Source organism: Megascapheus bottae, chromosome 34, assembly GCF_031878675.1.
Source record: "Megascapheus bottae isolate mThoBot1 chromosome 34, mThoBot2.hap1, whole genome shotgun sequence".
NCBI lineage: Eukaryota > Metazoa > Chordata > Mammalia > Rodentia > Geomyidae > Megascapheus > Megascapheus bottae.
The window spans coordinates 5,368,460-5,393,669 of NC_143542.1; the positions used below are offsets into that span (position 1 = coordinate 5,368,460).

Sequence of the window (25,210 nt, forward strand, 5' to 3'; positions counted from 1 at the left end):
GGGGAAGGGCAGTGAGTGGAGCTGCGCCCGCCCGCCCGGGGACAGGGCCAAGGAGGGCACGCTGGCGCGGGAGGCTGAGTTCCTACTCCCCTCGGAGGGGGGAGGCGTGGACCCCACCCCTGGGGGGAGCCCGAGGCCCCTGCGGCTCCGGCCCCGCCCACCCGCCCCGGCCCCGCCCCGACCCCGCCCCGGCCCCGACCCCGCCCCGACCACGCCCACCAGTGCTGGCCACGCCCCCTCGCTCTGATTGGTCGCCTCTGGGGGCGGGGCCCGCACGCGCGGCTCAAGCCGGGCCTTTTCCCGTTGGCGGCCGCGCGAGCCCGGAAGCGACCGGGGCTGCGGCGGAGGCGCCTCGGGTGGGCCGGGGTTGCGGCGCCGACCTTGACTCCGGAACCCTGTGACCCGTGGAGTGGCAGCCATGCAGCCCCCGCCCCCGGGCCCGCTGGGCAGCTGCCTGCAGGACTGGGAGGATATGCAGCGGGACTTCCAGAGCACCCAGGTGAGCGCCCGCTGCCACCGCTCAGCGGTCCCGAGCCACATCTTTCCGGCCCGGGGTCAAGGGTCGGGCTGGTGGCGGGGCTCGAGGTCCGGGCTCGGGGTCACCGGGGGCACGGCCTCGCCCCGGCGCAGGTAGCCGGGACCCGAGTTCGGGCTCGGGATCCGGTGTCATCCGGGCACGGTCCCGTGCTCCCGCACGTCCCGAGGGGCCCCTCACCCCGATCCACCCCGAACCCTGACCCTCCCGGAGAGCCGCCGCCTGGGCCAGCGCCGGCCGGGCCCAGCGTTTTGAGTCCCTTGCGGCGTTGCGGGCCCCCCTCCGGCCGTCCCGGGCTGGGTTAGGGGACACGGGCCTGGAGAGGGGCCGGCGCCCTTGGGAGGAAAACCGGGCATCAGGTTGGACGCCTGGCTGTGGGTGGGGGGAGAAGGCGGGGCCGACCCGCAGGGACCCTGGATGGGAGTTGACTGTCTGGGAGTTGAGGGTGACTCCTCTGTCCCCAGCCGGCTGGGGACACACTCCTGTCACCATCCCAGGAGAGGGTGGTGGCTGTGATGGCAGAGATGCCACACGCTGGAGTTCCAGGGGGTGTGGCAGCCTCCTGCCATGAGGACTGAGACCAGAGAGTGGAGCCCAGGCCAGCTGGAGACTGGGTCAGACCTTTGCCTTCCCTGGGCAAGTTCCAGCACCTTGGCCTTTCCATGGCTGCCCCTGGTCCTGCCCAGTCTGCTACCAACACTGCGCCCTGGAGGCCTCAGCGGCCGGTTGCCCAGACCTCAAGCTGGCAGAGGCCCCTGCCATGCTGCTGTACTGCCCCTTGACCCGCTTCTAGGCTGTGTCTGGTGGAGATTCGCCCACCAGGGCAAAGTGCCCAGGGTGCCCTGAGGCCAAGGTGCTGTGGAAGGAGAGGGGAGGGGACTTGGGCAGTGACCTTTAACCTGGGAGGAATGCTCTGGTAGAAGGGATCTTGTGTGACCTGAGTCACCCTCCCCCTTCTCACCCCTTTGGGTAGGGAGGAGGAGCTTGAGTGCAAGAGGTGGCTTCAGGCAACCACTCTGTCCAGAGTAGACCACTCTGACCAGAGCGGACTTCTAGAGGTCAGACTCAGCTCCCAGGGGGACGTCCCGCTGCTTGTCTGCCTTGAAGCAGAGCAGTTAGGGAGGTCCCTGGCGGGCACAGCAAGTTCTGCCAGCTGAGGAGCTGCGGCCTGCCCGCCTGCCGGCCTGCATGCCCCCTGCGCACTCCTCCTCCACGCAGGAGGCCCACCGGCTGTACCGCCTGAAGATGGAGGAGCTCACTGCGCTGCAGAACAGCTGCACCAGCTCCATCGCGCGCCAGAAGAAGCGGCTCCAGGAGCTGGCCCTGGTTCTGAGGAAGTGAGGCCCCTCGGGCTGGGTAGACAACTGGCACCGAGGGGCTGGTTGCTCCTAGCCTGGCTCTTGCCCTCAAGTGGGTCTGTGGGGTGGGGCAGGCTGCTCTGACTCCGGCCCACCCGCAGATGCAGACAGGCCCTCCCGTCAGAGGTCTCAGAGGCTGCGCAGGAGCTCGAGAACCAAATAAAGGAGCGCCAGGGCCTCTTCTTCGACATGGAGGCCTACTTGCCCAAGAAGAACGGGTGAGTAGACGGTGGTGATCCATCACCAGCAGGTAGAAGGATGGTGATCTGAGGACGCTCTGAGGAAAAACGTGCCCAGAGCCTGCTCATCACCTCAAGAAGGAGCAGAGGGCTGGGTGACGAGGCCTGCGAGCTCACACCCAGGGTCCAGGCTGCCCCGTAGTCTGGGGTGGGGGGACTGCTGTTTGAGCCAGCCTGGCGAGAAGCAATGAGCAGCGCTGTGTGTGGGTTCTCACCTGTCACCCCCGCTAGGTGGTGAGTATATTGGAAAAATAACTAAAACAAGATGGCTTGGGGTGAGACTCAAATGATGGAGGGCTTGCCTAAAACGTGTGAGGTTCTTAGCCAAGGGCAGTGGCTCCGGCTCTCATCCTAGCTACTCAGGAGGCTGCGATCTGAAGAATGCAGCGTGAAGCCAGCTCAGGCAGGAAAGCACAAGAGACTCCAATTAGTCATAGAAAAAGCCAGCAGTGGCGTTGTGGATCAAGTGGTAGAGAGCTAACCCTGAGCAAAAGAGCAGGGACAGCTCCCAGGCCCAGAGTCCAAGCCCCAGGATTGGCAAAAAAAAAAAGGGGGAGGGGGTTTGAGATCCTAAGTGGGTTGCTGCAGGTGGCTCATGCCTGTAATCCTAGCTACTCAGGAAGACCATGGTTCAAAGCCTGCCCTGGTAGGAAAGTCCATGAGACTTATCTCCAGGTAACCACAAAAAGCTCCAAGTGGAGCTGTGGCTCAAGTGGTAGAGTGCCGGCTTTGAGCACAAAAGCTCAGGGACAGTGCCCAGGTCCTACATTCAAGCCCCAAGGACAGAAATAGACCAACAGGCTAAAACAGGCGAGTCCCACCCCCGCTCCCATCTGCTCTCTCCGGGGAAGCGGCCTGGTCACTGAGTCCTACAGTCAGGTGAGGGAGGCTTTGCAAAGGGAGAACGTAGTGAGGACCACCAAGCAGCGCAGGTCAGAGGAAGCGCCACTCCAGCCTGGCCTTAGGGGAGAAGAGAGCAGTGAGGGACTGGGAAGATGGGACAAAATGTAGAGACCGAGGGCCCACGTGTTGGCGCCTGCCAACTGGGGAGGTAGGCACGGAGGGACTATGGTTAGCCCAGCCAGAGCACAGCAAGTGGACCCACAGGAGGCCGAGGAGAGGCAGTCCGGTGTGAATGGCTCCTCTCCCCTCCCCTCCATCTTGCTAGGCGGGTGCTCTACTGCCTGGGCCGCTGGGCCATCCCTGTGGTGTCTGAGAACACGCTGTGCGTGGAAGGGGACAACAGTCACGAGAAGTGGTGGCGGGGGCCGCTTGCACTAGGGGGTGGGGGGGCTGCGGGCGTGGCTGGGGACTAGAGCAGCCCTGCTGGCAGCTCTGTGCTGCCAGTCGTGTGGCTTGGTCGTCCCTGGCCTGCTGGGAAAGTTCCCTGTGGGCAGAGCGGGTGAGAGCGGGCCTGGGCTTCCCCGGGGACCGGGGGGCGGGAGAGGCTGGGCGGGGTGGGCCGGTGCTCAGCTGGCCTCCCGCCCCTAGGTTGTACCTGAGCCTGGTTCTGGGCAACGTCAACGTGACGCTCCTGAGCAAGCAGGCCAAGTAGGTACCTGGGCGAGCCCCTCCCGCCGGGCACCGGGGCGGGGAGGAGGGCCCCAGGCAGCCGCCCTACCGCTGTCCTCCAGGTTTGCCTACAAAGACGAGTATGAGAAGTTCAAGCTCTACCTCACCATCATCCTCAGCCTCTCCTCCTTCACCTGCCGCTTCCTGCTCAACTCCAGGTGGGTGCCCCCGCCCCCCCCGCGCCTCCCCCCCTCCTGGGCCTCGCACCCACCCCGCCCCCCTCCGCAGGGTGACAGATGCGGCCTTCAACTTCCTGCTGGTGTGGTACTACTGCACGCTCACCATCCGCGAGAGCATCCTGGTCACCAACGGCTCCCGGTACGCGGGGCGGGCGCCGGGCTGGGCCCTGGCCCGCTGGGGACGGGGTGACAGTGGCTCCCTCCTCCAGGATCAAGGGCTGGTGGGTGTTTCACCACTACGTGTCCACCTTCCTGTCGGGCGTCATGCTTACGTGGTGAGTGTGCGGGCCAGGTGGGGGAGGCCGGTGTCCCCACGCTGGGGTCCCCAACCTCCCCCTCCCCTCAGGCCGGATGGGCTCATGTACCAGAAGTTCCGGAACCAGTTCCTGTCCTTCTCCATATACCAGAGTGAGTGTGCAGAGGGGCTGGGCTGGGCGGGGGCAGGCGTGAGGAGCCCCGCGAGGGGCTTAAGGCTGCCGCCCCGCAGACTTCGTGCAGTTCCTGCAGTACTACTACCAGAGCGGCTGCCTGTACCGCCTGCGCGCCCTGGGCGAGCGCCACACCATGGACCTCACCGTGGGTGAGTGCCGGCCGGCCGGTGCCCCGCGGCCGCGTCTGTGGGCCAGGCCCGCGTGCTGGGGCCAGCGCGGTCACTCTGCCCGGCCTTGTCCCCCCAGAGGGCTTCCAGTCCTGGATGTGGCGGGGTCTCACCTTCCTGCTCCCCTTCCTTTTCTTTGGACATGTAAGTCTGGCCTGGCGTCCCCGTCCCTGCTGTGCCCTGACCCGGGGGTGGGTGTGAGGGGCGCAGGGTCCCTGAGCAGAGCCCTCGTCCGTGCAGTTCTGGCAGCTCTTCAACGCCCTGACGTTGTTCAGCCTGGCCCGGGACCCACAGTGCAAGGAGTGGCAGGTGAGCGGGCAGGGCCGGAGGACAGGGCCTCCCCAGCTCGCCCGACCTCGTCCTAACGCGGCCTCCGCAGGTGCTCATGTGCGGCCTCGCCTTCCTCCTCCTCTTCCTGGGCAACTTCTCCACCACCCTGCGGGTTGTGCACCAGAAGTTCCACAGCCAGACACACGGGAGCAAGAAGGAGTGAGCGGCGGCGCAGCTGGCACGTGGAGGGCCCTGCCCGCGTGTGGGCGCCTCCCCGGGCTCTGCGGGGTGGGGGGGGCCCCGCTGGATCTCCACTTGCACAAGTGGGCCACTCGCCTCAATAAAGAGGCACAGAGACACCTGATGGCTGCTGTCCTCCTTGGGGTGGGCAGGGCCCAGTGTCCCCCAGGCACCCGTTGTTGGGGCTCCTGATTCCCTGGGATCCTGGTGAGGGAGGTGTGGGGAAGGCCCCGAGACGCGCACACAAACCTACCAGGTGCATACAGAAAACAGAACTTTATTCTAAGGGCCAGAAGTTCTTTAAAATTATTTACACTCATTCAAAAACCGCGTGGCAGGGCCAGGCTCCAGCTCAGCCAGGGGCAGCCCCGCTGCACAGGGCGGAGGCCCGAGTGTCCCGAGTGGTCTCCTTGTGGACCCGGGGCCAGGTGCCTGGGCTAACCCAAGGAGTCTGTGGCTGGGCCGGCCGTGGCGAGGCCAGCAGAGGGAGTGAGGACACGGGGCGGGCACAGTGCTCCTAGCTCCACACGTCCAGGGAGTAGCGGCCCTTGGTCATGAGCTTCTTGACATAGTCCACCGCCTGGCTGCGCTCCATGGCTCCAAACTCGGCCACAATGTCGTAGAAGGTGTTCTGCACGTCCTTGGCCATGTTCCGAGCGTCCCTGGGGGCAGAAGGGGAGTGGGTCCCCGCACTCCCGGGCAGGGCTGCCCTAGGAGACGCAGGGCCCTGCCCGCCTGGCCCCGCACTCACCCGCAGACGTAGATGTGGGCGCCGCCGTCGTGGATCAGCTTCCACAGGTGCTCCCGGTCCCTCTTGAGCAGGTGCTGGACATAGACCTGTGGGGAGGGGCGTCAGGCGCGGTGCTCCTGGGGAGGCCTGGCCCCGCCCTCGGCGAGGCCGCTCACCTTGTGCGCCTGCTCCCGGGAGAAGGCCACGTTGAGCTGCGAGAGCGCGCCGGCCTGGTGGAAGCGCGCCAGCTCCTCCCGGTACAGGTAGTCCTCATCGGAGCGGCGGCAGCCGTAGTAGAGCAGCGTCTCCCCGACCTCCTTACCTAGGTGGCAGCAGCTGAGTCAGGGAGGCTGGAGTCATGGGCTCCCACCGCGTGCATGCTTGTGCGTGTGCGTGTGTGCATGCACGTGTGTGCATGCACGTCTGCTCTGTGCACTCACCCTGCTCCCGCAGCCAGGCGCGCTCCTGGATGAAGCCTATGAAAGGGGCAATGCCGGTGCCCGGGCCCACCATGATGATGGGCGTGGTGGACTTGAAGGGCAGGCGGAACTGGGACTTGCGCACAAACATGGGCACCAGGGCCCGGCGGCCGTTCTCCCCCGCGGGCTCCTTGGCCCGCAGCCAGCTGGTGGCCACCCCCTTGTTGACGCGGCCCGACTTGGCCTCGTATTCCACAGCCACGGCGCAGATGTGGATGGAGTTCGGGTGGACCTAGAGAAAGGACAGTGAGAGTGGGCACGGCCTGGGCTCCGGTCCTGCCGTCGGGCCACGTCCTGGCCTGGGGCTGCGGCGGCCTCACCTTGGAGGAGGAGGCGATGGAGTAGTACCGGGCCTGGAGGCGCGGCAGCAGCTCGCACAGGTGGTCGATGGGGGGCCGCAGGGACGGGTAGTCCTGCAGGATGGCCAGGATGTGCCTGCGGGCCTCCACCACCCAGCTCAGGTACAGCTCCTGCGGGACACGGTGTCCAGGTGAGGGGGTGGGCGGGCTGAGGTCGGGGTGGGGCCGGGCGGGGCCGGGCACTCACCTTGCCCTCGCCCGAGGAGGAGGCCATCTTCCGCAGGTGCTCCTGCTCGGAGGGCTCGGAGGCGTACTGCGCCAGCTCGTAGAGCACGTTGGTGCGCGGGGGGTTGGTGATGTCCAGGTAGTAGGTGAGCGCCGTGCGGTAGGTGGTGGGGCAGGGGAACGGGTGCTTCTTGTTGGACTCCTCTGCAGGGAGGGAGGCAGGGTTTGGAGGCCAGCCCCGGGGAGCAGGCCGGGTGCTGTGGAGGTGAGGCTGCCTCAGGCCTGCGCAGCTCGGTGCCAGACAGGAAGGGGCGGGGCATGCATGAGGCTGGATGGCACAACCTCTTTTCTGCTCTGTTCTGGCTGACTGTGAGACTGGGGAGCAGGGTCAGTTCCATCCTGTTCCGAGGATGCCGCGGGTGGCCAGGCCTCACAGCACCATGGAGAGGGCTTCTTGGCACCCAAGAGCCCTGGAAGGGTCTGGGTGGGTGGCAAGAGCTGCCAACTCCTCCTGCAAGGAGGCTCTGAAGCAGGGAAGGCCTGAGCCCTGCCCCAGCCACACGGGTGGCTGACAGGCAGCCTCTCCACACCATTGCCAAGAGCACAAGGATAAAGGAGGGAGTCCGGGCAGGGTGTCCCAGGCGCCTGGCCGCAGGCCCCCAGCCCCTGCTCACCGTCGAGGTTGTTGAGGGATATGACCATGTCCAGGTCTGCACCCAGGATCTCCCCGATCTGATTGACGAGGGCAGAGTCGTTGGCGGGGTAAACGGCCACATGATCTCCGGATTCGTACCTAGGGGAGGCTCAGGCTCAGGGTGGAAGGCGGCGGCGTGGGGCGTGGGCATGGCAGTGGCCGGGGTGGCAGTTACCTGATTTTGGACTCTGCGATGTCCAGTTCCAGGTGCATGAGATGCCGCTCGACTCCCTGGTTCAGCTTCCGGTTGGTGGTGACCACAGCCAAGAATGGATTCTTGGCATCGAAGGGCCTGGGGGTTGGGGGGCTCTGTGACCCCAGTGCTCGGGTTTGTCTCTCCCTGTCCCCGGCAGACTCCAGTTCACAGAGCACAGGGAGCAGAGTGGGCCAGGACCTCTGGGCCTGCCCAGTATGGCGACGACTCTCCAAAGCCAAGCAGCACAGCAGAGTGGCCGGGCTAAGTGACCTGAGTCCCTGGTCTCCACCGTGGACACTTAGGGTGGCCCCGAGCTGCCTGGGTGGGCAGCCTGCATGGCTGAGCTGCGGACCCTGGCCCAGGAGGGCTTCTAGGCTTGACTCAGGTCCCAGGCGCCTGGGTGCCCAGCGAGTGTGGGCAGCACGGAGCGTGGAGTGGGACTCGGGCCCACAGGAGGAGCCTCAGTTCAATCTTGCTCTACCTCCAAGTTTGCTGGGGCCTTGCCCAACACCCGGTGGGCACCGAGGTGTCTGATAAAGGACAAACCGCCCACACCCAGCCCTGGGCTGGCCACAGTGGGGCTGCTGAGGGGCCAGCGGGCATCGGTGCCTGTCCCTGGACCCACTGTGCCCATGCACATGTGGACACGTGAAGTGTGGGCCCTGCCACCCTGCCCACTGGAGGTGGTGTGCACACCCGGGGTACCGCTGCCACTCACGGTTTCTGGTTCTCATAGCTCTTCAGGCGGCCCATCTCGCCCGTGTAGATCTTGGCGGCGTCCATGTCTGTGTGGACCACGAGCTCATACTGGCGAATACTGGGGGGGGAGGGAAGCAAGGCTGGGGCTCAGTCCAGAGAGAAGGGGCTGGCTGGCATGGGGATCGAGGCACACTTGGGCCCTGGGCAGGACGTGGGGTGATTCTGGGGGTAGGCAGGGGACACGCACCCCACTTGATGGAGCTCCGGCCACAAATTCCCACCGTGTCCCCAGGGCTGCCCACGCCAGGCCCCACCTGAGCCCCCACCTACCTGGACTCCTCTCCAGTAGCTTCCACCCCGAAAAACTCGCACACGGCCGGCCAGAACTGCTCTCGCCACGTGATGAAGTCCTCCTCCAAGCTGCAGAGGACATGATGGGCAAGCCTGGCACCAGGTGGGGGAGGGCACCCGGACCCCATCCCCAGCATCTCCCCAGCATCCAGGGCTCACCGCCCAGGGCCTACCCAGCTGTGCGAGGCTGCTCTGGACCCAGGGCTGTCCCAGGGGCCCGAGTGGGCGTGGGGGATGGGGTGTGCCCGGCCTTGCTGCTGGTGTGGGGTTTGTGGCCCCTGTCACCCCGGGGTGCCCCCTGCCCTCCCGGAGAGGTACTCACTTCCCATCATCGTCGCCCATGCCCAGCTCAAAGATGCGCTGGGCGCCGAGCTGCTCCAGCCGCTGGTCCACATACTTGCCCATGGCGTTGAAGTGCTCGTACGTCTTGTTTCCCAGCCCGAACACCTGTGTGGGCGAGGGCACGGACTGGGGTTGGCCACCGAGAAGAGCCTGTGAAAGCGGGGCGCGCGGGCTCCCGCCTGTCATGCTAGCAAATCAGGAGGCTGAGACCTGAGGATGGGGTTCAGCCAGCCCGGGCAGGAAAGTTCATGAGACGCATCTCCAATTAAAAAACCAGAACTGGTGCTGAGGCTCAAGTGGTAGAGCGGTAGCTTTGAGCTGCAGAGCTCAGAGACAGCGCCCAGGGCCAGAGTTCAAGTCCCATGACTGAAGAAAAAAAAAAAAAAGCCGGTGGCAGGAGGGCAGCAAGGACTGCAGGGGACACCTCACAGGGCCACGACGCCTCTGTGACCAGCACCACACCTTTCTGTCCGTTTGTCTCCAGCAAACATGGTCTGGGGGCAGAATGGGGTCGAGCACTGGATGAGGGTAGAAGCCCCCGAGTCCCACAGGCCACGCACCGCGTACTTGACGCCGCTGAGGTCCGTGTCTGTCTCCTGCAGCCAGTCGTAGAAGTCCTGGGCGTTGTCGGTGGGGTCGCCCTCGCCATACGTCGCCATGCAGAACACCACCAGCGAGTTGTCGATTTCTGATAGGCTGCTCAGGTCGGCCTGGGGACACAGGGGCCACCCTTGCCACGACCACACCCGCCGGGGCCAGCCGGGCCGAGGCAGGGCGGTGGGAGGTACACAAAGGGCTGGAGCTGGGGCCAGGCAAAACAGGAGGGCACTGTCTGCCAGGTGAGTGGAGACGGGCACCTTTCTAGGAAGGGGGCAGCGGACACGAGAGCCCGGGGAGGGCAGAGTGGGGAGCGTTGGCCTCTGGGCAGCCAGAGGCTCACAGAACATGGCTCGCTCTGCATCAGGCCCTAGAAGACCCCTGCACCCATCGGGACTCCAGGGACCCAACCTGGCCTGGGCATCTGAGGCGGTGAGAACCTGGCTGGCCAAAGAACGGAGGGGAGGATGAGGGGCGGCTGGGCGGCCAGCCCTGCGGTGCAAGGCATGGGGCTTCTGCGGGTGTGCCGTCTATGGAGGGCAGCTAGCCTGACACAGGCAGGTAGCCAGCTGGTGGCTTCTTGCCAGGGGTGAGTGGAAGAACCCGGGGACACGGCTAGGGCCGAGCTCTCCCTCCAGCCTCCACACAGGCCGGCTGCGGGCTCTGCCTGTGACCAGTGCCTGCCTCCCCGGTGCCCGGGACTGACCAGGTCATATTCCTCAGGGTCTGCTGCCATGCCACGCATGCCGTAGCGGTGGGCGTCTTTGGAGAGCCGGTTGGCAAACTCCTCAGCGGTCCCCGTCTGGGAGCCGTAGAAGACAACGATGTTCCTCCCCTGGGGAGCAGAGGCAGGTCAACAAGGGGGCGCCCCTCCTCCCAGCCCCTCCCCGCCACCCGTGTGGTCAGCTGTGGTGGGGAGGCCAAAATGCACCCCAAATACCAGCATGGGAGCCATCACGCAGCTCACAGTGCACGGATGGCCCTTCTAGTGTGCGTGTGCGTGTGTGCGCGCGTGCCAATTCTGGGCCTGAACTTAGGATCTGGGCACAATCCCTGAACTTTTGTGCCCAAGGCTAACGCTCTGCCACTTGAGCCACAGCGCCACTTCCGACCTTTGCTGAGGGCTTCATGCGTGCAAGGCACGCACGCTACCACTGGGCTATGCTCTGGGGCCAACCTGCAGGATTTTGGGTGGTTAACTGGAGTTAGATAACCTCATGGACTTTCCTTCCCAGGCTACTTTGGATCGTGAGCCTCAGATCTCACAGCTTGCTGAGTAGCTGCGATTCCAGGCAGGAGAGCCACAGGCCCTGAGCCTGACGGGGTCTTAATGGTGTGAGAAAAACCACATCATGTTAAGTAAAAGCCTGGAAAGTAATTAAGAAGTATTTTGGTTGTTTTTGTGCCAGGACTGGGCTTTTAAACTCAGGGATTTACTCCCCTGCTTCACTTTTTGATTTTTTTTTTGGGGGGGGGGCTTGAACTCTGGGGCTGGGCACGGTCCCTGAGCTCTTCAGCTCAAGGCTACCACCCTACCCCTTGAGTTTTCTAGTGGTTTTCTAGTTTTCAGTTTTCTAGTGGTTAACTGGAGATAAGAGTCTCTTGGTCTTTAGTGTCCGGGCTGGCTTTGAACCTCAATTCTCAGATCTCAGCCTCCTGAGTAGCTAGGATTACAGGCGTGAGCCACCAGGCCCAGCTCTTACTTTATGGCTGGTGTTCTACCACTTCCACAGGCTTTTTGCTACTTAACTGGAGGTACAGGTCTCTGGGATTTGTCTGCCACGCTAGCTTCAAATCGGGAATGATCCTCTTGAGCCAATGGACCTTGTCTTGAATTATGTCTTGTATGCCTGTGTGTCTAGACCGAGACAGCGAGCAGGAGCCGGGAATGGGCTCAGTAGCAGGCGCTTGCCTAGCATGCATGAAGCCCTAGGTTCAATTCCTCAGTACTATAGACACAGAAAAAAGCTGGAAGTGCTCAAAGATAGAGTGCTGGCCTTAAATGAAAGAACTCAGGGACAGCACTTAGATCCTAAGTCCAAACCCCAGGCCTGGCATCAAAAAAAAGGGGGGGGGGGCTAGTGGTAGAGTACTTGCCTAGCATGAACAAAGACCTAGGTTCAATCCTTCAGTACCACATATATACATAGAAAAGCCAGAAGTGGTGCTGTGGCTCAAGTGGTAGAGCTCAAGCCCCAGGCCTGGCACCAAAAAAAAAAAAAAAAAGAAGGTACTTCATATGACAGACAGACTATCAATAAAGCTTAACATAAATACATGTAAAACAATATACAGGGAAACTCCTGAAAACTAAGACCGCCGAGGGCAGGGCATTCAAACAAGTGCTGCAATCTGAAAAGCAGATCTGCCAGACTCATCACTGTGAGGAAAAGCGGAGCAGGATCAATTCCTAAGGTGTCCGTTTTTGTTTTGAGGCCTCACAATATAGACCAAACTGGCCTCAATCTCCCCAGTCCAGGATTACAGGCATAAGCTACCATGCCCTGTAACTCTGATAAGGAGGAAGGGTCTATACTTTGGTTTATTTGAGCAAAGAATGGAGAGTATTCTTGTAGTGTGCTTGTCTAGCATACCCGAAGCCCTGGGTTTAATTTCTTGGTATGGTACCACATATACAGCAAAAGCCAGAAGTGGCGCTGTGCCTCAAGTGGTAGGGGACAGTGCCCAGGCCCTGACTTCAAGCCCCACGACTGACACCCCCCTCCCCCCCCAAAAAAAAGGCGCGGGATGAGAGCAGAGCTTTGTGGCTGGGCTGGGCTCCAGCCTGCCCTCACCCACCCACCACGGCCACACAGCTCACCGTCTTCTTCATCTTTTCCACAAAGCTGCTGTCTCTGACAGAGGAGGTCCTGAAACACAGAGAGCATATGACGAGTGGGTGCAGGCCTGGAAAGCAACACTGGCACAGCCACGCCCACCCATCCCTGGTGGATGGGGACTCGTGTCCCCTGAGACCTTCCACGCCCTGGTCCTCATGACCCGGTGCCTCCTGCCCTGCAGGCCGCACGGGTTGGGTTACGTTCTGAACCTGGTACCGTCATGCGTGTGAGCACCCCAGTGTGGACACATGGCGGGGGACACAGCACAGCCGTGTGCGCCTCCATGGGGGCTGAGGCTGTGGTGTGCACAGGACACGGCAGCAGCCCTGGGGACGCTGGATGGTATGGTGGGAAGCTGCCACCAGCATGCCCCAGGCCTCTGTGCCGAGTCCCCGGGGCCGGTCTGGATGCGGCTGGCTGCAGCTCTCCAGGTCTTCCTTCGCCTCCTGGGGAGCTCACAGCCCTTGGGGCAGTGCGGGGGAGGGAGGGGTGGCAAAGCCCTGGTAAAGGACTGGGCTGTTCCAGGGGCCACCAAGGCCACTCTCACCCCAGCCCCCTCCCCCACCTCCCCAGGCTCCCACACCACGGGTGGGCACAGACTCCCTGCTCCAGGGCTCCCACCGCCTCCCTCCAAGCAACCCTGCCCGCCACAGCTCGGTGGCCGGGCTGTCACCAGGCATGCCATCACTCTGCCATGTATTTTCACAGCTTTACCAGAGGCCTGGCTTTTACATGGTGGTGGGGGAGCTGACTGTCTCCAGCCAGCACAAACCCGGCCCTCGTAGGAGAAGCCTCCTGACTCCCTACCCAAGGCCAGCTCTGTGTCTTCCCAGAGGACAGACATGGTCTCAGAGATCCGAAGTCCCAGCTACTCAGGAGACTTGAGAGCTGAGGACGGAAGTTTGAAACCAGCCTGGGCAGGAAAATCCATGAGAGTTTCATCTCCAAAGAGACATCAAAAAGCCAAAAGTGGAGCTGTGGCTCAAGTAGCAGAGCAGTCATTAGCTTTTGGCAAAAAAAAAAAAAAAAAGAGGGACAGTGGCCAAGCCCTGAATTCACGCCTAGGCCTGGCACGCATGCGCGCGTGCACACACACACCTCCCGCTCTTCAGGGGAGCAGGGCAGGCCAGCTCTGCGCCAAGCGAAGGCAGAGACCTGGATGCCCACCGGATCTTCCCGGAGCCCGACCCCCGGCTGGAGGAGGACAGGTGCCAGGAGGGTCACTGCAGGAGGGGGAGGGTCCCTGCAGGAGGGGGACAGGCACTTGGGCAGAGCAGCACCCTCTCCAGAGGCTGATTCTCTCACTGGGTGCCCAACCTCTGCAGCCAAAGAGAAACAAGCAGCTGTCTGGGTCCATGCGTGGCTTGGAAGACACCCAGGGCACCAGCTGGTAGGTGATAAGACTCCTGGCACAGGGCACAAAGGAGTAGGTGGTTACAGCCAGAAGAAAGGGCTCTGGGGAAAGAAAACAGATCCCAAGAGAGCTCATGGGGGAGCAAGAGGGGCTGCCCAGAGCCCCAGGCGAGAGCCACACAGTCAGGGATGGTGCTCAGGCCTGGCTCTGATGCCCGGGGCGGGCTGGCTCAGGGGCCCTGTGGCAGTCTCTGCGCAGGCCTGGCTGGAGATGTCCCAGGGTGGCAAAAGTAGGCACCGTTCCGGCTGCCACAGCAAGCCTCTCAGGAGGAAGGGCTGTGTCCCGGAGGTGGGGGGGGGCTCTCTCCTCCCCCAGACTCACCCAGGCTGCCTTCTGGGGATCTGGCAGGTGTGGGAAAGGGGGAGCCAGAGCAGGCTAAGCGGACCCTGGGTTGAGGGACAGCGCGGCTCAGTCTCTGCGTGTGAGCGGCCCGCCCCCCAGTACCCCATCTGCTTGGCCCAAGGGTCTAGGCCCCAGGGTGCTCTGCCATGCCTTTTCTCTGCCTGGAGCTTCAGACTTGGTTCCTACCAGGCCCTTCAGGCAGAGGATGGCTGGGTCTTCCCGGCTTCCAGGAAGCAGGAAATGCAGCCTGTGAACACAGCCCTGGCTGCGTCCCGGAAAACTGAGCCCTCTCGTGGTGGCCCTGCCCAGGCCTGCACTGACCTCGGGTGGAGCTCATCCGGCGGAGCTGAGTAGGCGCACCCCATGGCTTCTCTCTCAACCCCAGCACTTAAGGGAGAAGAGAGATCACACGGAGATCGGGGAGCCACCAGGCACGAAGTTCAGCCCTGTCCATTTTCAGAGTGGGCCTGGGGATTCTGAAAGTGCTGCCAGGTGCCAGAGTCCTCTCAGAACCCCTGGGCACCCCGGACTGCGTCTGTCCTGAAAGCTGAAGAACTCTGCAACATCTGGCAGGGATCGGACGGAGCTGTGGCCTCCCATGATGCCCCGCGGCCGGGCGCCCCCCCTGTATGGACCGACTGTCTCCGTGGTAACTGTTCCCATCGCAGCCCAGCTCCCACCCTCCCCTTCCCAGTGGGAGAAGAGGAAGTCCTGTCTCAGAACAAAGCTCTTCCAGGGAACAGTGGCCAGGCTGCTGCAGCCGCCCCAGAAGGAAGCCAGCATCAGGGGATGCACATGGTCTGCTTCCCAGCTTCCCCCCATAAGATCCCGAGGCCTGTGGCGCTCCAGACATGTAAACGGGACAACCAGAGAAGTCCTAACCCGCTCAGGGCCCGACGCCATGCCACAGGACTCCAGAACAGAGCACAAATGAAAGGTTTCAATTATTCCTCTCCAAGGGAGCAGAAGTCTAAGACGGAAGAGAAGGGAAGGAAAGCACGGATGCCCTGCACGTGCTGCTGCTGGGTTTCTCCGGGGCTGACGCGGGAGCTGCTTTCCATGGCAGCCAGCAGAGCCCGGAGTCTGGCAATCAATGCTCCAAGCTCCAGAGAAACAGGACACAGCGGGGCCCAGACATGGCCTCCGAGGCAGGGAGACTGGGGTGCAGGATGGCTGGGTGGAAGCTGGCTTCATAGGGGTCCCAGCCTTGGCTACCTTCAAAGCTCTGGGGTATAGGTAGCTGTGCCTACCTGGGGAGGGGGCCGGGGGCAGGTGGAGAGGCTCAGGTAGAGGGCAGCAGAGGGAACGGGCACGACTGTTAGTGAGCTCCTGCAGTGTGCCAGCACTAAGGACTCGGGAGCTTCCTGCTTTACTCCATCTACCCCTGGCCACCCAAGAAGCAAGGGATTTCCAGTCCATCTCACCCAGCTCCAAAGGGCTCCCCCTGGGCTCTTGCTCCCCAGGTCTCCAGGTCTGGTCCTCAAGCCTGTGAGGGTCACATACCTGGACTAGAGCTGGCCACACCCCACAGATGGCCCCGAGGCCCTCAGATCTGACCTGGCCTCCACTCTCCCTTCTCTGCTTCCTCCATGACCCGGCCTCCCTTGGCATGCACACCTCAGTTCTTCCAAGACGTGCCATTCCCAGGGTGGGCCCTGCTGGTTCTCACCTGGGCCTGAGCCAGCACAGCCCCACCCCAGCGTCTGGGAAACTCATTCATCGCTGCCGTTTCCTGTGTGCGTGTGCCTGGCACTGCCACTGCCCTGCTGGCCAGAGGGCTGTCACTGTATCACACCCTCCCCAGAGTGCCAGCAACCCAAAGGCCACTCTGCTTTATCTCTGTGCTTCAAGCCTGGCACACAGCCAGAAACACCAGCACCCCCCAGTGCCCTTTAGATGCCCAGAAAGGCGGATGCTAGCAGGAGGGACAAAATCTCATCAGGATCTGTACAGGCAGATGAGGCAGACCTGCACTGCACGGGCCATGTCCTAGCCACTGCCCCAAAAGAGGAGGTGTCAGGCCTGGGCGGTATCCGTCTCTGGGGCCTGCAGTCTCAACACTTCTCTCCAGTGAAGGTCAGCCGTGTTTCACTTTTCACATTCTGTGGCACAAGGTCACCTCTACAGAAAAAGTGACTCTACTGGAAGCGGCAGCAAGACTCCATCCCCTCCCCAAGGTTACATCTGCCAAAACTCAAAGGATAGCACCAGGCTGGCTGCCTGTGTGTGGCCGCAGCCTTGACTCCTGGCTTTGTTGGGCTTCGTGATAACAGCCAGTCCCCCCAAAAAAGGTCACTTGTGGGGAGGAGATCTTTTGTGGCTCTTTCCACTGGGACAATCCATGCAAGGCACTGTGGGAGATGATGGGACAGTTACAGGGTTGGATGCTGCCAGGGACAGAGATGGGGATCAAGTGAAGCACAGCACTGACAAGATAAAGGGGCTAAAATGCCATCAGCCTGGCAGGGAGGAGGACTCTTAAACAGAGCTGCAAAGTAAGATCCGTGGTGACAGGACCCGAGGGTCAGAGGAGCGGCCGGATGAAGGGGGAAAGAGGGAGGCATAGAATGGGGTACAGGACACTGAGACACTCCCTATGTGCTGCATATGTCAGGACTCAAGTGCACAGCTAAAAAGTGGAACCTTAGCAGGGCACAGTGGCTCACACCTGTAATCCTAGCTACTCAGATCTGAGATCTGAGGATCATGGTTCAAAGCCAGCCTGGTATGAAAGTCCATGAGTTTTATTTCCAATGAATCAACAGAAAACGGAAAGTGGTGCTGTGGTTCAAGTAGTAGAGTGCTAGCTTGAGCTGAGGAGCTCAGGGACAGCACCCAGGCCCAGAGTTCAAGCCCCACAACTCACTCCCTTGCCCCCCCCCCACAAAAAAAAGTAGAACCTTAGAACTCATGCCTGGCATCCCAGCTATTCAGAAGGTTGAGATCTGAGGATCACAGTTTGAAGCCAACCCAGGGCAGCAAAAGTGTGTGAGATTTTTATCTCCAATTAACCACCAAAAGCCCAGAAGTGATGTGATGGCTCAAGTGGCAGAGCACTTGCCTGGACTGTGTAAGAGTCTGGGCTCCACACTTAGCACCACAAAACAAAGCAGGGTTTGAAGGGACTTTGCTATATGTTAAGTTAAGCCTTATATAAAAAATAAGGGGCCAGGAGTTTGGCCTAGTGGTAAGAATGCTTGCCTAGCATGCACAAAGGCACAGGTTCGATTCCTTGGTACCACAAACATAGAAAAAGTGCTATGGCTCAAAGGGTAGAGCTCTAGCCTTGAGAAAAAAATCCAAGGACAATGGTCAGGCCCCGAGCTCAAGCCCTAGGACTAGCAAAAAAAAACACAAAACCCAAACCAAAAAACATACACACACACACACACACACACACACACACACACACACACACACACACGATAATGATGGATTTATTTATTCACTGTATGTATGTATGTTTGTCAGTAGCGGGGCTTGAACTCTGGGCTTGCATGCTGAGTCTCACAGACCTCATACCTGGGCTGGCTTTGAACCATGATCCTCAGATGTTAGCCTCCTGAGCAGCTAGGATTACAGGCGTGAGTCACAGGTGCTGCCTTGATGGATTCATTAATTGTAGTCCATGGGTCTTATTTAGGTCCTGATTTTCTTTGTAATTCTGATTTAAAGTAACAACAATAAACACCAACCAAGGGGCCGGGAGTGTAGCCTAGTGTTAGAGTGCTTGCCTAGCATGCACAAAGACTGGGTTCAATTCCTCGGTACCTCAAACACAGAAAAAAAGCCACAAGTGGTATTGTGGCTCAAATGGTAAAGCACTAGCCTTGAGAAAACAAAAAATGAACCTAAGGATAAAAACCCCCAACAAAAAACCCAAGGACAGTGTCCAGACCCTGAGTTCAAACAGCAGGCCTGGGAAAAAAAAAAAGAAAAAGTCCCAACCATAACCATGAGCACTCCCATCAGAGATAGAGGCTGAAGGCCAGGGCAGTGCCCGCCAGCACAGGGGTGGCACTGGGTACTATTTAAAGATGAGACCTTTCAGTTTAGAGGACAAGTTTTCAGATAAAATGCGATTCATGGAGACTGCTTTAAAATAACCCAGCAGTGGCAGGGCGGGGCGATAGGAAGACAAGAAAGGGCTGAGAGCAGGGGCTCGCTGACCTGGGGGAGCTGCCATCCTGCAACTGGGTAGCTGAGAATAATATGCAGCCCTGAGCCAAGCTGGGGATCCCAGTAGAAGGGGGGTGTCATCTCTGCACACAAGGTCCCACCCCCTAAAGTGGAAACCACGGGTGGTCACAGGAGCAAGCCACGGGAGGCTCAGGGATCCCATAGGAAGCAGCTTTCCCCTGGGCTTCCCTATGACTTTCTAGAAGTGGAACAGCTCAGGTGGTAGAGTGCCTGCCCAGCAAGTGTGAGGCCCTGGGTTCATATCCCAGACCGGACAAAGAAAAATGTGTTGATCCATGTGGAGCTGAACTCATGTGGTATGTGTGTGGGTGGAGATAAGAGAACGTTATTCTTATTACTGAGGCAATTATGATATTATATAACATTATTATATGTATTACTGCCTGTGTCTGCTCCTCTTTAACAAGTCCAATTATTCCTGAAACAGTCCAACATGGAATACCCTGGCCTCCCAGCTGGCCACAGCTTCATCTACCTCAGCCTACGGCCAGTGGGTGAGCGGTGGTTGTTTTGTTTTGTTTTGATTTTGGTGAATATGGACGAGCTGACACTAAAATGTCAAGGACAAAAAAATAAAAATAAGCCGGGTGCAGAGGCTCACGCCTGTACTCAGGAAGTTGAGAGCTGAGGATTGAGGTGCCAAGCCAGTCCGGGCACTAAAAACTATGAGATTCTTATCTCCAATTAACCACTAGAAAACCGAAGTGGCACTGTGGGGTAGCCTTGAGCTGAAGAGCTCAGGGACAGTGCCCAGGCGCAGAGCTCATGCCCCATAACCCACACGCACACACAAAAAAGTTCTATGAGGACAATAAAGGCAAGCTGGTGCAGGGAGGTGACTGCCGATCTGACCAGTGCCCAGGAGACAGGGCCCAGACTCGGGAACAAGAGGGGTCTCCACGGCAAGTGAGCCTATGGAAGGCGGGCAAATTCATGGATCATCAGAGAAATGGAAATCATTAGACATCTGTAAGACGAGAGAGTTGAGCCCAGTGTAGCGATGCACGCCTATAATCCTGGCATGCAGGAGAAGCTCGGTCCCGGCCTGGCCTGACACTATCTGAAAAGAACAAAAGCAGACAACGGGGCTGGGGCTCAAGGAGTGAAGAGTTGAGTTCACATGCCAGTACTGAAAGAACAGAACACATCAAATGGGGGGGCAAGGCTGTGGGCCTGGGCAACGCAGGCAGGTGGAGAGCCTGGAAGCTGGGCCCTGACCGCAGCTCCACACTCTGAAGCCAGCCAGTGGCGTGCAAGTGGTGACCTAGACTAAACTCAGCTGCTCTAAGAAGTCAGGGTGACCCTGGAGAGGTCATGTGATGGCGTGGGGGAGGGGGACTCACTCCCCGGGTGCTGACTGGTTCTGATGTATATTCTTCTTGGGGAGTCACAGACACAGGCAGAGAGGCCTTCTGGGAGCGCTCTGCCTCCTGAGCCCACACACTGCTCCTGCCTGGCCCTCCAGCTCCACCTGAGGCAGCCAGACCCACCATGTACATCTCTCTAAGTCTTAACCTTTTCTGGTTTTTGGAGACTGGGTCTCCATGCCCCAGAATGGCAGAGGCCTCACCATCCTCCCCCTCCGGAGTGCTGGCACTGCAGGCTTGCTACCAAGCCTGGCTTAACATTCCTTTTAAAAATCTGGTCATCATTTTCCTTCCAACAATCCTGATCTGGTCTCTCCAGTGTGCCCGCCCCATCCAGTCCTGTCTGCAAAGATGTTCCAATCTCCCCAGTCACCTGATTGGCCTCACCCAGTCAGTAGCTCTAGGAGGCAAAGACTCCAGAGACTCCTCCCCTAGCAGCCCCACCTTCCACAGCCTCCACCCGGCCCGCTGTCAACCTTGTCCCTCTGAGTTCCCACTGGATGTTCTGGGGCCTCCCGAGACCAGAAACACACGCTGGATGGGGTCTTCTCCAGGCACCACCCACGAAGGGGGTGAAGGCAGGGCTGGTCAACCCAGCTCACAGCGCCATCCACACCCCTGGTGTGAGCTGTGGCCCTGAGATCAGGTTCCAACCTGTCCCCCTAATTGCCCTGCCCACATTCCCCATCACATCACACCCCTGCAAACCAGAGCAGAGCCTGCCAGCCTGGCCTCCCACAGCGCCCCAATGGAGCAGCATGGCTGCTCCACATCAGTCCTCAAAGACTGAGGAAGAGGACCCCAGCCAGGCACACTCCACATCTGCAAACTGGGCCCAACGGCCTTCCTTGAAGGGCTCTTGTAAGGGTGGAGAAGGATAGAAAGAGGACTCTTTGGGCCAGGAGTTTGGCCTAGTGGTAGAGTGCTTGCCTAGCATGCACAAAGACCCGGGTTCCATTCCTTGGTACCACATACATAGAAGAAAGCTGGAAGTGGTGCTGAGACTCAAGTGGTAGAACTCTAGCCTTGAGAAAACCCAAGGACAGTGCTCAGGTCCTGAGCTCAAGGCCCAGGACAGAAAGAAAGACAGACAGACAGACAGACAGACAGACTCAAGACACTGAGTGGGAGCAGGCTTGGTGGTGCACACCACTCCAGAGGCTGAAGAAGACTGAAAATTCAAGGTCTGACTCAGCTTCACAAAAGACAGAAAGGTAAATGAAATAGCAAACAAGCAAGAAGGGAGGAGAACCAAAGAGAATAATGACAGGTAAATATCTACACGGTATGTTTACATACACACACACACAGAGATATATATATATATATATATATATATCATGAACTCCGTTACTTGCCAGGTATCCATGGCTCAAGCCTGTAATCCTCGTTACTTAGGAGGCTGATGTGAGGTTTGAATTTTGAAGACTAAGCTCCTTTTGCTCAAGGCTAGTGCTCTACCACTTGAGCCACAGTACTACTTCCAGCTTTTTCTGTAACTAGAGATAAGAGTCTCATAGACTTTCCTGCAATGGCTGGCTTCAAACCTGGATCCTCGGATCACAGTCCCCTGAGTAGCTAGGACTACAGGCAGGAACCACTAGCACATCAGCTTTGACTCCAGTTTTGAAAGCTGTTAAACACAGAAAGTGGGACAGGAGTGCCCACTGCACACACCTGCTGCAACACTGGAAGACCGGGCCATTTTCTTCCTTCTCATCCTTCTTTTGCAGTTTGCACCACTGGAATTTGAATTCGGGGCTTTGTGCTTTACCACCTAAGCCACACCCCATCCTTTCGTGCTTTAATAATTTATCAAGCAGGGTCTCAAATTTTTGCCAGGGGCCAAGTTCAGTGCACCCAGGCTCTTCCTACCTGCACCTGTGATGGGGAGGCTCACAGGTGTGCACACACACGCGGGATGGAAAGGGATTTTCTAGGAGGAAAGGCTGGGACCTAGGGCTGGCTGGGACCCAGTGCAGTATCACATGTGCTTAGAAGCATGAGGCCCTGGCTAGATCCCCAGAACCCCAATAAAAACAAAAAAAAAAGAAGCAGTTACCAAATTGGGATAGGGAGCTCCCTTTCTGGAAGCCTGCATGCCTACCCTTGGCTGTTTCAGTGGCCTGTGAAGGCTCCAGACACTGCCCTGAAACCTACCCTATGCCAAGTCCCTAGGGCACTCAGGGCAGGGCTATAGCCCTCAGCCTGCTTGGCACCAACCTGGCCTGGCAACTCCCATTCAAACTGGCTTGAACTCAGCTTGAAGAGCCAGCAATAAATGGGAGACGTGACTGGCCACAGCACCCTATCACTCCCATTTCCCAGGCGGCCCGAGCACACTGACAGATGGGGACACCGTGCAGCTACCCAGCACATGGCCACTCGTTTATCTCCAAGCTCTCAGCTCTGTCATCTCCTGCATGGATCTGCTTCCCCTCGGGGGCTCACACGCAGGTAGGGCGTGGCACACAAGGATGATTGTAGAGAAAGCCAAGCAAGAGTGACCAAGGGGACACGGGGCAGCGTCACTTACGTTGTCTGGATTTTCGTGAACTCAACTGGTTCTTCTTTTTTCTTTCTGAAGAGGAACCAGTAGGTCAGGATGCCCACAATGACAGAAAAGAGAACCATGTCTGTCATGCTGAAAAGTGACACTTCTTCAGCTGCGGCCTCAGGCATGGTGGCACTGGTGTCCTCGTGGAAATCTCCCCACAAAACTGTCAGGAGAGAGCAAGGGCAGATGTGAGCAAAGAGGGGTCCTAGGGCCACTGCCCCTTGGGGGTAGAATGGGGACGTGCCCTTGGCTCTGCTGCCAGGGAGCCTCATAGGAAGCCTGTCCCCAGTTGCAGAGCTGCCTCGAATACAGCACACCCCAACATTCTTCAGCACTGGTCCCTGAGCAGCTCCCAGGAGGTGACCTCGGCGCTGGGCGAGCAGGTATTGGTCTGGATTCCAGTCCCTCAGAGGGTGACACCAAGGTGGCTGAGCGAAGCTGGAGCCGGCAGCTTCTAAGTAAGGCCTGCCAGCTCCCCGGGGAAGACCCAGGCTGGTGTCAGAGAGGCTGCCCACCCAAGGTTGTCCTGATCATCCCACCATGAATCACAAGCATCAGTGAGCCAATGTGTACTCAACACCTGAGCTCTGAGCACCCTCCTGAGGCAGCCCTCCATCAAACCCCTCAACAGCCTACCGCGCAGCAAACCATCTCACACACAGCCATTTGGTACTAAGGTCTTGAATAACCCCGCAATCCCAGGAAAACCAGGGTGTTTGTAGGGCTGTCCTCCCCCCATCCTCCGCTCTCCCTTTTAGAGGTCCTGGGGCTTGAAGTTGGGGCCTCTACCACAGGAGCCATGCCCCAGCTCTTCTTGCTTTGGTTTTCCAGATAGGGCCTCACACTTTTGCCTGGTCAGACTTGGGCCACGATCCTCCTATCCCCACCAACCATGTGACTGGGATCACAGGTGTGAACCACAACAGCTAGCCTTTCATGTCCTTTCTTCTGCTGCCTTTACTCTGAATCCTCTGGCTTCAATAGACTGCAATTCTATGTAAATCTTTTCAGTCTTTGAGTCCTGCAAGTCACTGAACTCAAGGTGGACTGAGAGACCCCACTTCTATTTGCTAGAAAGAGGCTCAGTTGGGGCTGGGAATGTGGCTTAGTCGTAGAGTGCTTGCCTAGCATGCATGAAGCCCTGGGTTTGATTCCTCAACATCACATACACAGAAAGAGCCAGAAGTGGTGCTGTGGCTCATGTGATAGAGCAATAGCCTTGAGCAAAAGAAGCCCAGGGAAAGCCCAGGCCCCGAGTTCAAGCCCGCGGTCTAGAAAGAAAGAAAGAGAAAGAGGAAAAGAGAGAAAGAGAGAGAGGAAGGAAGGAAGGAAGGAAGGAAGGAAGGAAGGAAGGAAGGCAGGCAGGCAGGCAGGCAGGCAGGCAGGCAGGCAGGCAGGCTGGCTCAGCTGCCCACCTGGCTGAAGCTTGGCAGATTTAGTATGAGTCCACGTGTGCCTGTGTGAGAAGTCGTGAACCCTGAGCAGGCCACTTCATCCCTTCCACCAGCTTCGGAAGCTGTGTCACTCCACGGAGGGGTGGTGCTGTGGCCCGTGAGCAGTGCCTTCTACATGACAGCCTATCACACTCAGCATCTCAAGCCGGGGAGGGAGCGAGGAGCCTGGCCTGGCATGTGACCTCCACATGCTATACTATTCCCAGGAAAGCTTGGGGCTAGGCCTGGGGGCCAGGTTCAGCCCTGCTGGTCCATCCTCTACGCAGAGCCATTCTTGGTTCTTGGCTCTCTGAGGTGCTCCTGCCACAGTCAGCGTTAATCTCATGTCCACTTTTAAACTAGTGCGTCTGTGTGTGTGTGTTAGAGATGGGCCCAGATCTTCACAGGGGATGGACAAGTGCTTACCACCAGGCCCGTCCCCCCCATCCTTGTTGACCTCTGGCACTGAAGAACGAACAAACTGAACTCGGTGGTGAGCGCTAAGTTCTTGCTGCAGCACTCGACGCTAACTCGCTCTGCAGTGCCGTCACCTCTGTCGGTCCCACCCGGCAGGTTCTGCAGGCATGCTGCTCCTGCCAAGTTTCTCCAACCTGACCTGCGGTTTGGACCTGCTCCAAAGAATTATGGAAGAACCCAACCCACACAACTGTGATGCAAGCAGCACTCAGAGCAGCTTGCAGCTAGTTATGTCTGCTCTGTGCAGGACAGATGTGGGGGATGTGGCACGCTGGCAAGCCTGCTGGTCTCCTGCCCTCACTAGGTAGCCTGGGCCCTGCGTTTCAGGAAGGGCATAGAAATGCTCACAAAGCCAAGTCACGGCTTCTCTTCAGGAGGCGGAGTGCACAACTGAGAAGAGGAAGTCCATGGCGGTTTCTAAGCTGGAGGGGGGCGGGCACAGCAGAGCCTCTGTACCCACAGAGCCATGTCATGGCCACACGACACAGAACACTCCTCATGGCCACTCCCCACACAGCAATTAGGAATACTCGACAAAGGGGTGGCCACCCTAGCTCCCTGACCAAAACCCCTCACACTCAGCACAAAACCTAAAGTCCATCCTGGAAGCTATGGTATACTCCTCACACACACACACACATGTACACACACACACACACAATCAGTTCACTATACAATGAAGGGACTCCCACCAGACCCTCAATTGCAGTGACTGATTTCCACTAAGAGGCAGATGTTAGGAAAATCATTTATAAGCTCTGCCTCTGGACGACGCTCACACTTCACATCAGCACCTCAAGTGGTAGTAGAGATACTTCAAAGATTACCAGCAACTTGTGGGGATGTGGCTCAGTGGTGGAGAGCTCGCTGAGCATGCAAGAAGCCCCAGGTTCCATTCCTCCATACCATAGAAATAGAAAAGGCTGGAAATGGCGCTGTGGTAGAGTGCTGGCCTTGAGCAGAAGCAGCTCAGGGAC

General features: G+C 59.2%; 2 protein-coding genes across 4 annotated transcripts; one reads left to right on the top strand and one right to left on the bottom strand.

The window, feature by feature from the left end:
- Positions 1 to 290: 290 nt before the first annotated feature.
- Tmem120a (transmembrane protein 120A) lies at positions 291 to 5,060 on the top strand. Of its 3 annotated transcripts, none has more exons than XM_090324090.1 (12): positions 291 to 499; positions 1,754 to 1,872; positions 1,995 to 2,111; positions 3,624 to 3,683; positions 3,767 to 3,862; positions 3,933 to 4,022; positions 4,093 to 4,158; positions 4,230 to 4,291; positions 4,371 to 4,463; positions 4,561 to 4,625; positions 4,722 to 4,790; positions 4,936 to 5,060. In XM_090324090.1, the coding sequence occupies exons 1-12, from the start codon at positions 419 to 421 to the stop codon at positions 4,972 to 4,974; spliced, it is 957 nt and encodes a 318-aa protein (XP_090180216.1). In that variant the 5' UTR covers positions 291 to 418; the 3' UTR covers positions 4,975 to 5,060. The 3 variants fall into 3 exon arrangements, with proteins under 3 accessions (XP_090180216.1, XP_090180215.1, XP_090180217.1); XM_090324089.1 differs by having other exon boundaries at positions 294 to 499; positions 4,861 to 5,060; XM_090324091.1 differs by lacking the exon at positions 291 to 499 and adding an exon at positions 581 to 894 and having other exon boundaries at positions 4,861 to 5,060.
- Positions 5,061 to 5,252: 192 nt separating this feature from the next.
- Positions 5,253 to 22,482, bottom strand: Por (cytochrome p450 oxidoreductase). Its single transcript, XM_090324110.1, has 15 exons — positions 22,303 to 22,482; positions 12,425 to 12,473; positions 10,310 to 10,438; positions 9,567 to 9,716; positions 8,987 to 9,111; positions 8,644 to 8,733; positions 8,333 to 8,431; positions 7,594 to 7,710; positions 7,399 to 7,517; positions 6,747 to 6,928; positions 6,521 to 6,670; positions 6,162 to 6,432; positions 5,898 to 6,043; positions 5,743 to 5,828; positions 5,253 to 5,653 (listed from the first exon to the last, which is right to left on the bottom strand). The coding sequence occupies exons 1-15, from the start codon at positions 22,446 to 22,448 to the stop codon at positions 5,509 to 5,511; spliced, it is 2,004 nt and encodes a 667-aa protein (XP_090180236.1). The 5' UTR covers positions 22,449 to 22,482; the 3' UTR covers positions 5,253 to 5,508.
- Between the last annotated feature and the right edge of the window lie 2,728 nt (positions 22,483 to 25,210).

Excerpts from the sequence above, each read along its gene's own strand:
- Tmem120a (XM_090324089.1), top strand. The coding sequence starts at position 419 with ATGCAGCCCCCGCCCCCGGGCCCGCTGGGCAGCTGCCTGCAGGACTGG. Across the intron at positions 2,112-3,623 it reads TACTTGCCCAAGAAGAACGG|GTTGTACCTGAGCCTGGTTC; the intron begins GTGAGTAGACGG and ends TCCCGCCCCTAG. Across the intron at positions 4,791-4,860 it reads CACAGTGCAAGGAGTGGCAG|GTGCTCATGTGCGGCCTCGC; the intron begins GTGAGCGGGCAG and ends CGGCCTCCGCAG.
- Por (XM_090324110.1), bottom strand. The coding sequence starts at position 22,448 with ATGCCTGAGGCCGCAGCTGAAGAAGTGTCACTTTTCAGCATGACAGAC. Across the intron at positions 10,439-12,424 it reads TGGAAAAGATGAAGAAGACG|GGGAGGAACATCGTTGTCTT; the intron begins GTGAGCTGTGTG and ends TCTGCTCCCCAG. Across the intron at positions 7,711-8,332 it reads AGCTATGAGAACCAGAAACC|GCCCTTCGATGCCAAGAATC; the intron begins GTGAGTGGCAGC and ends CCCAACCCCCAG.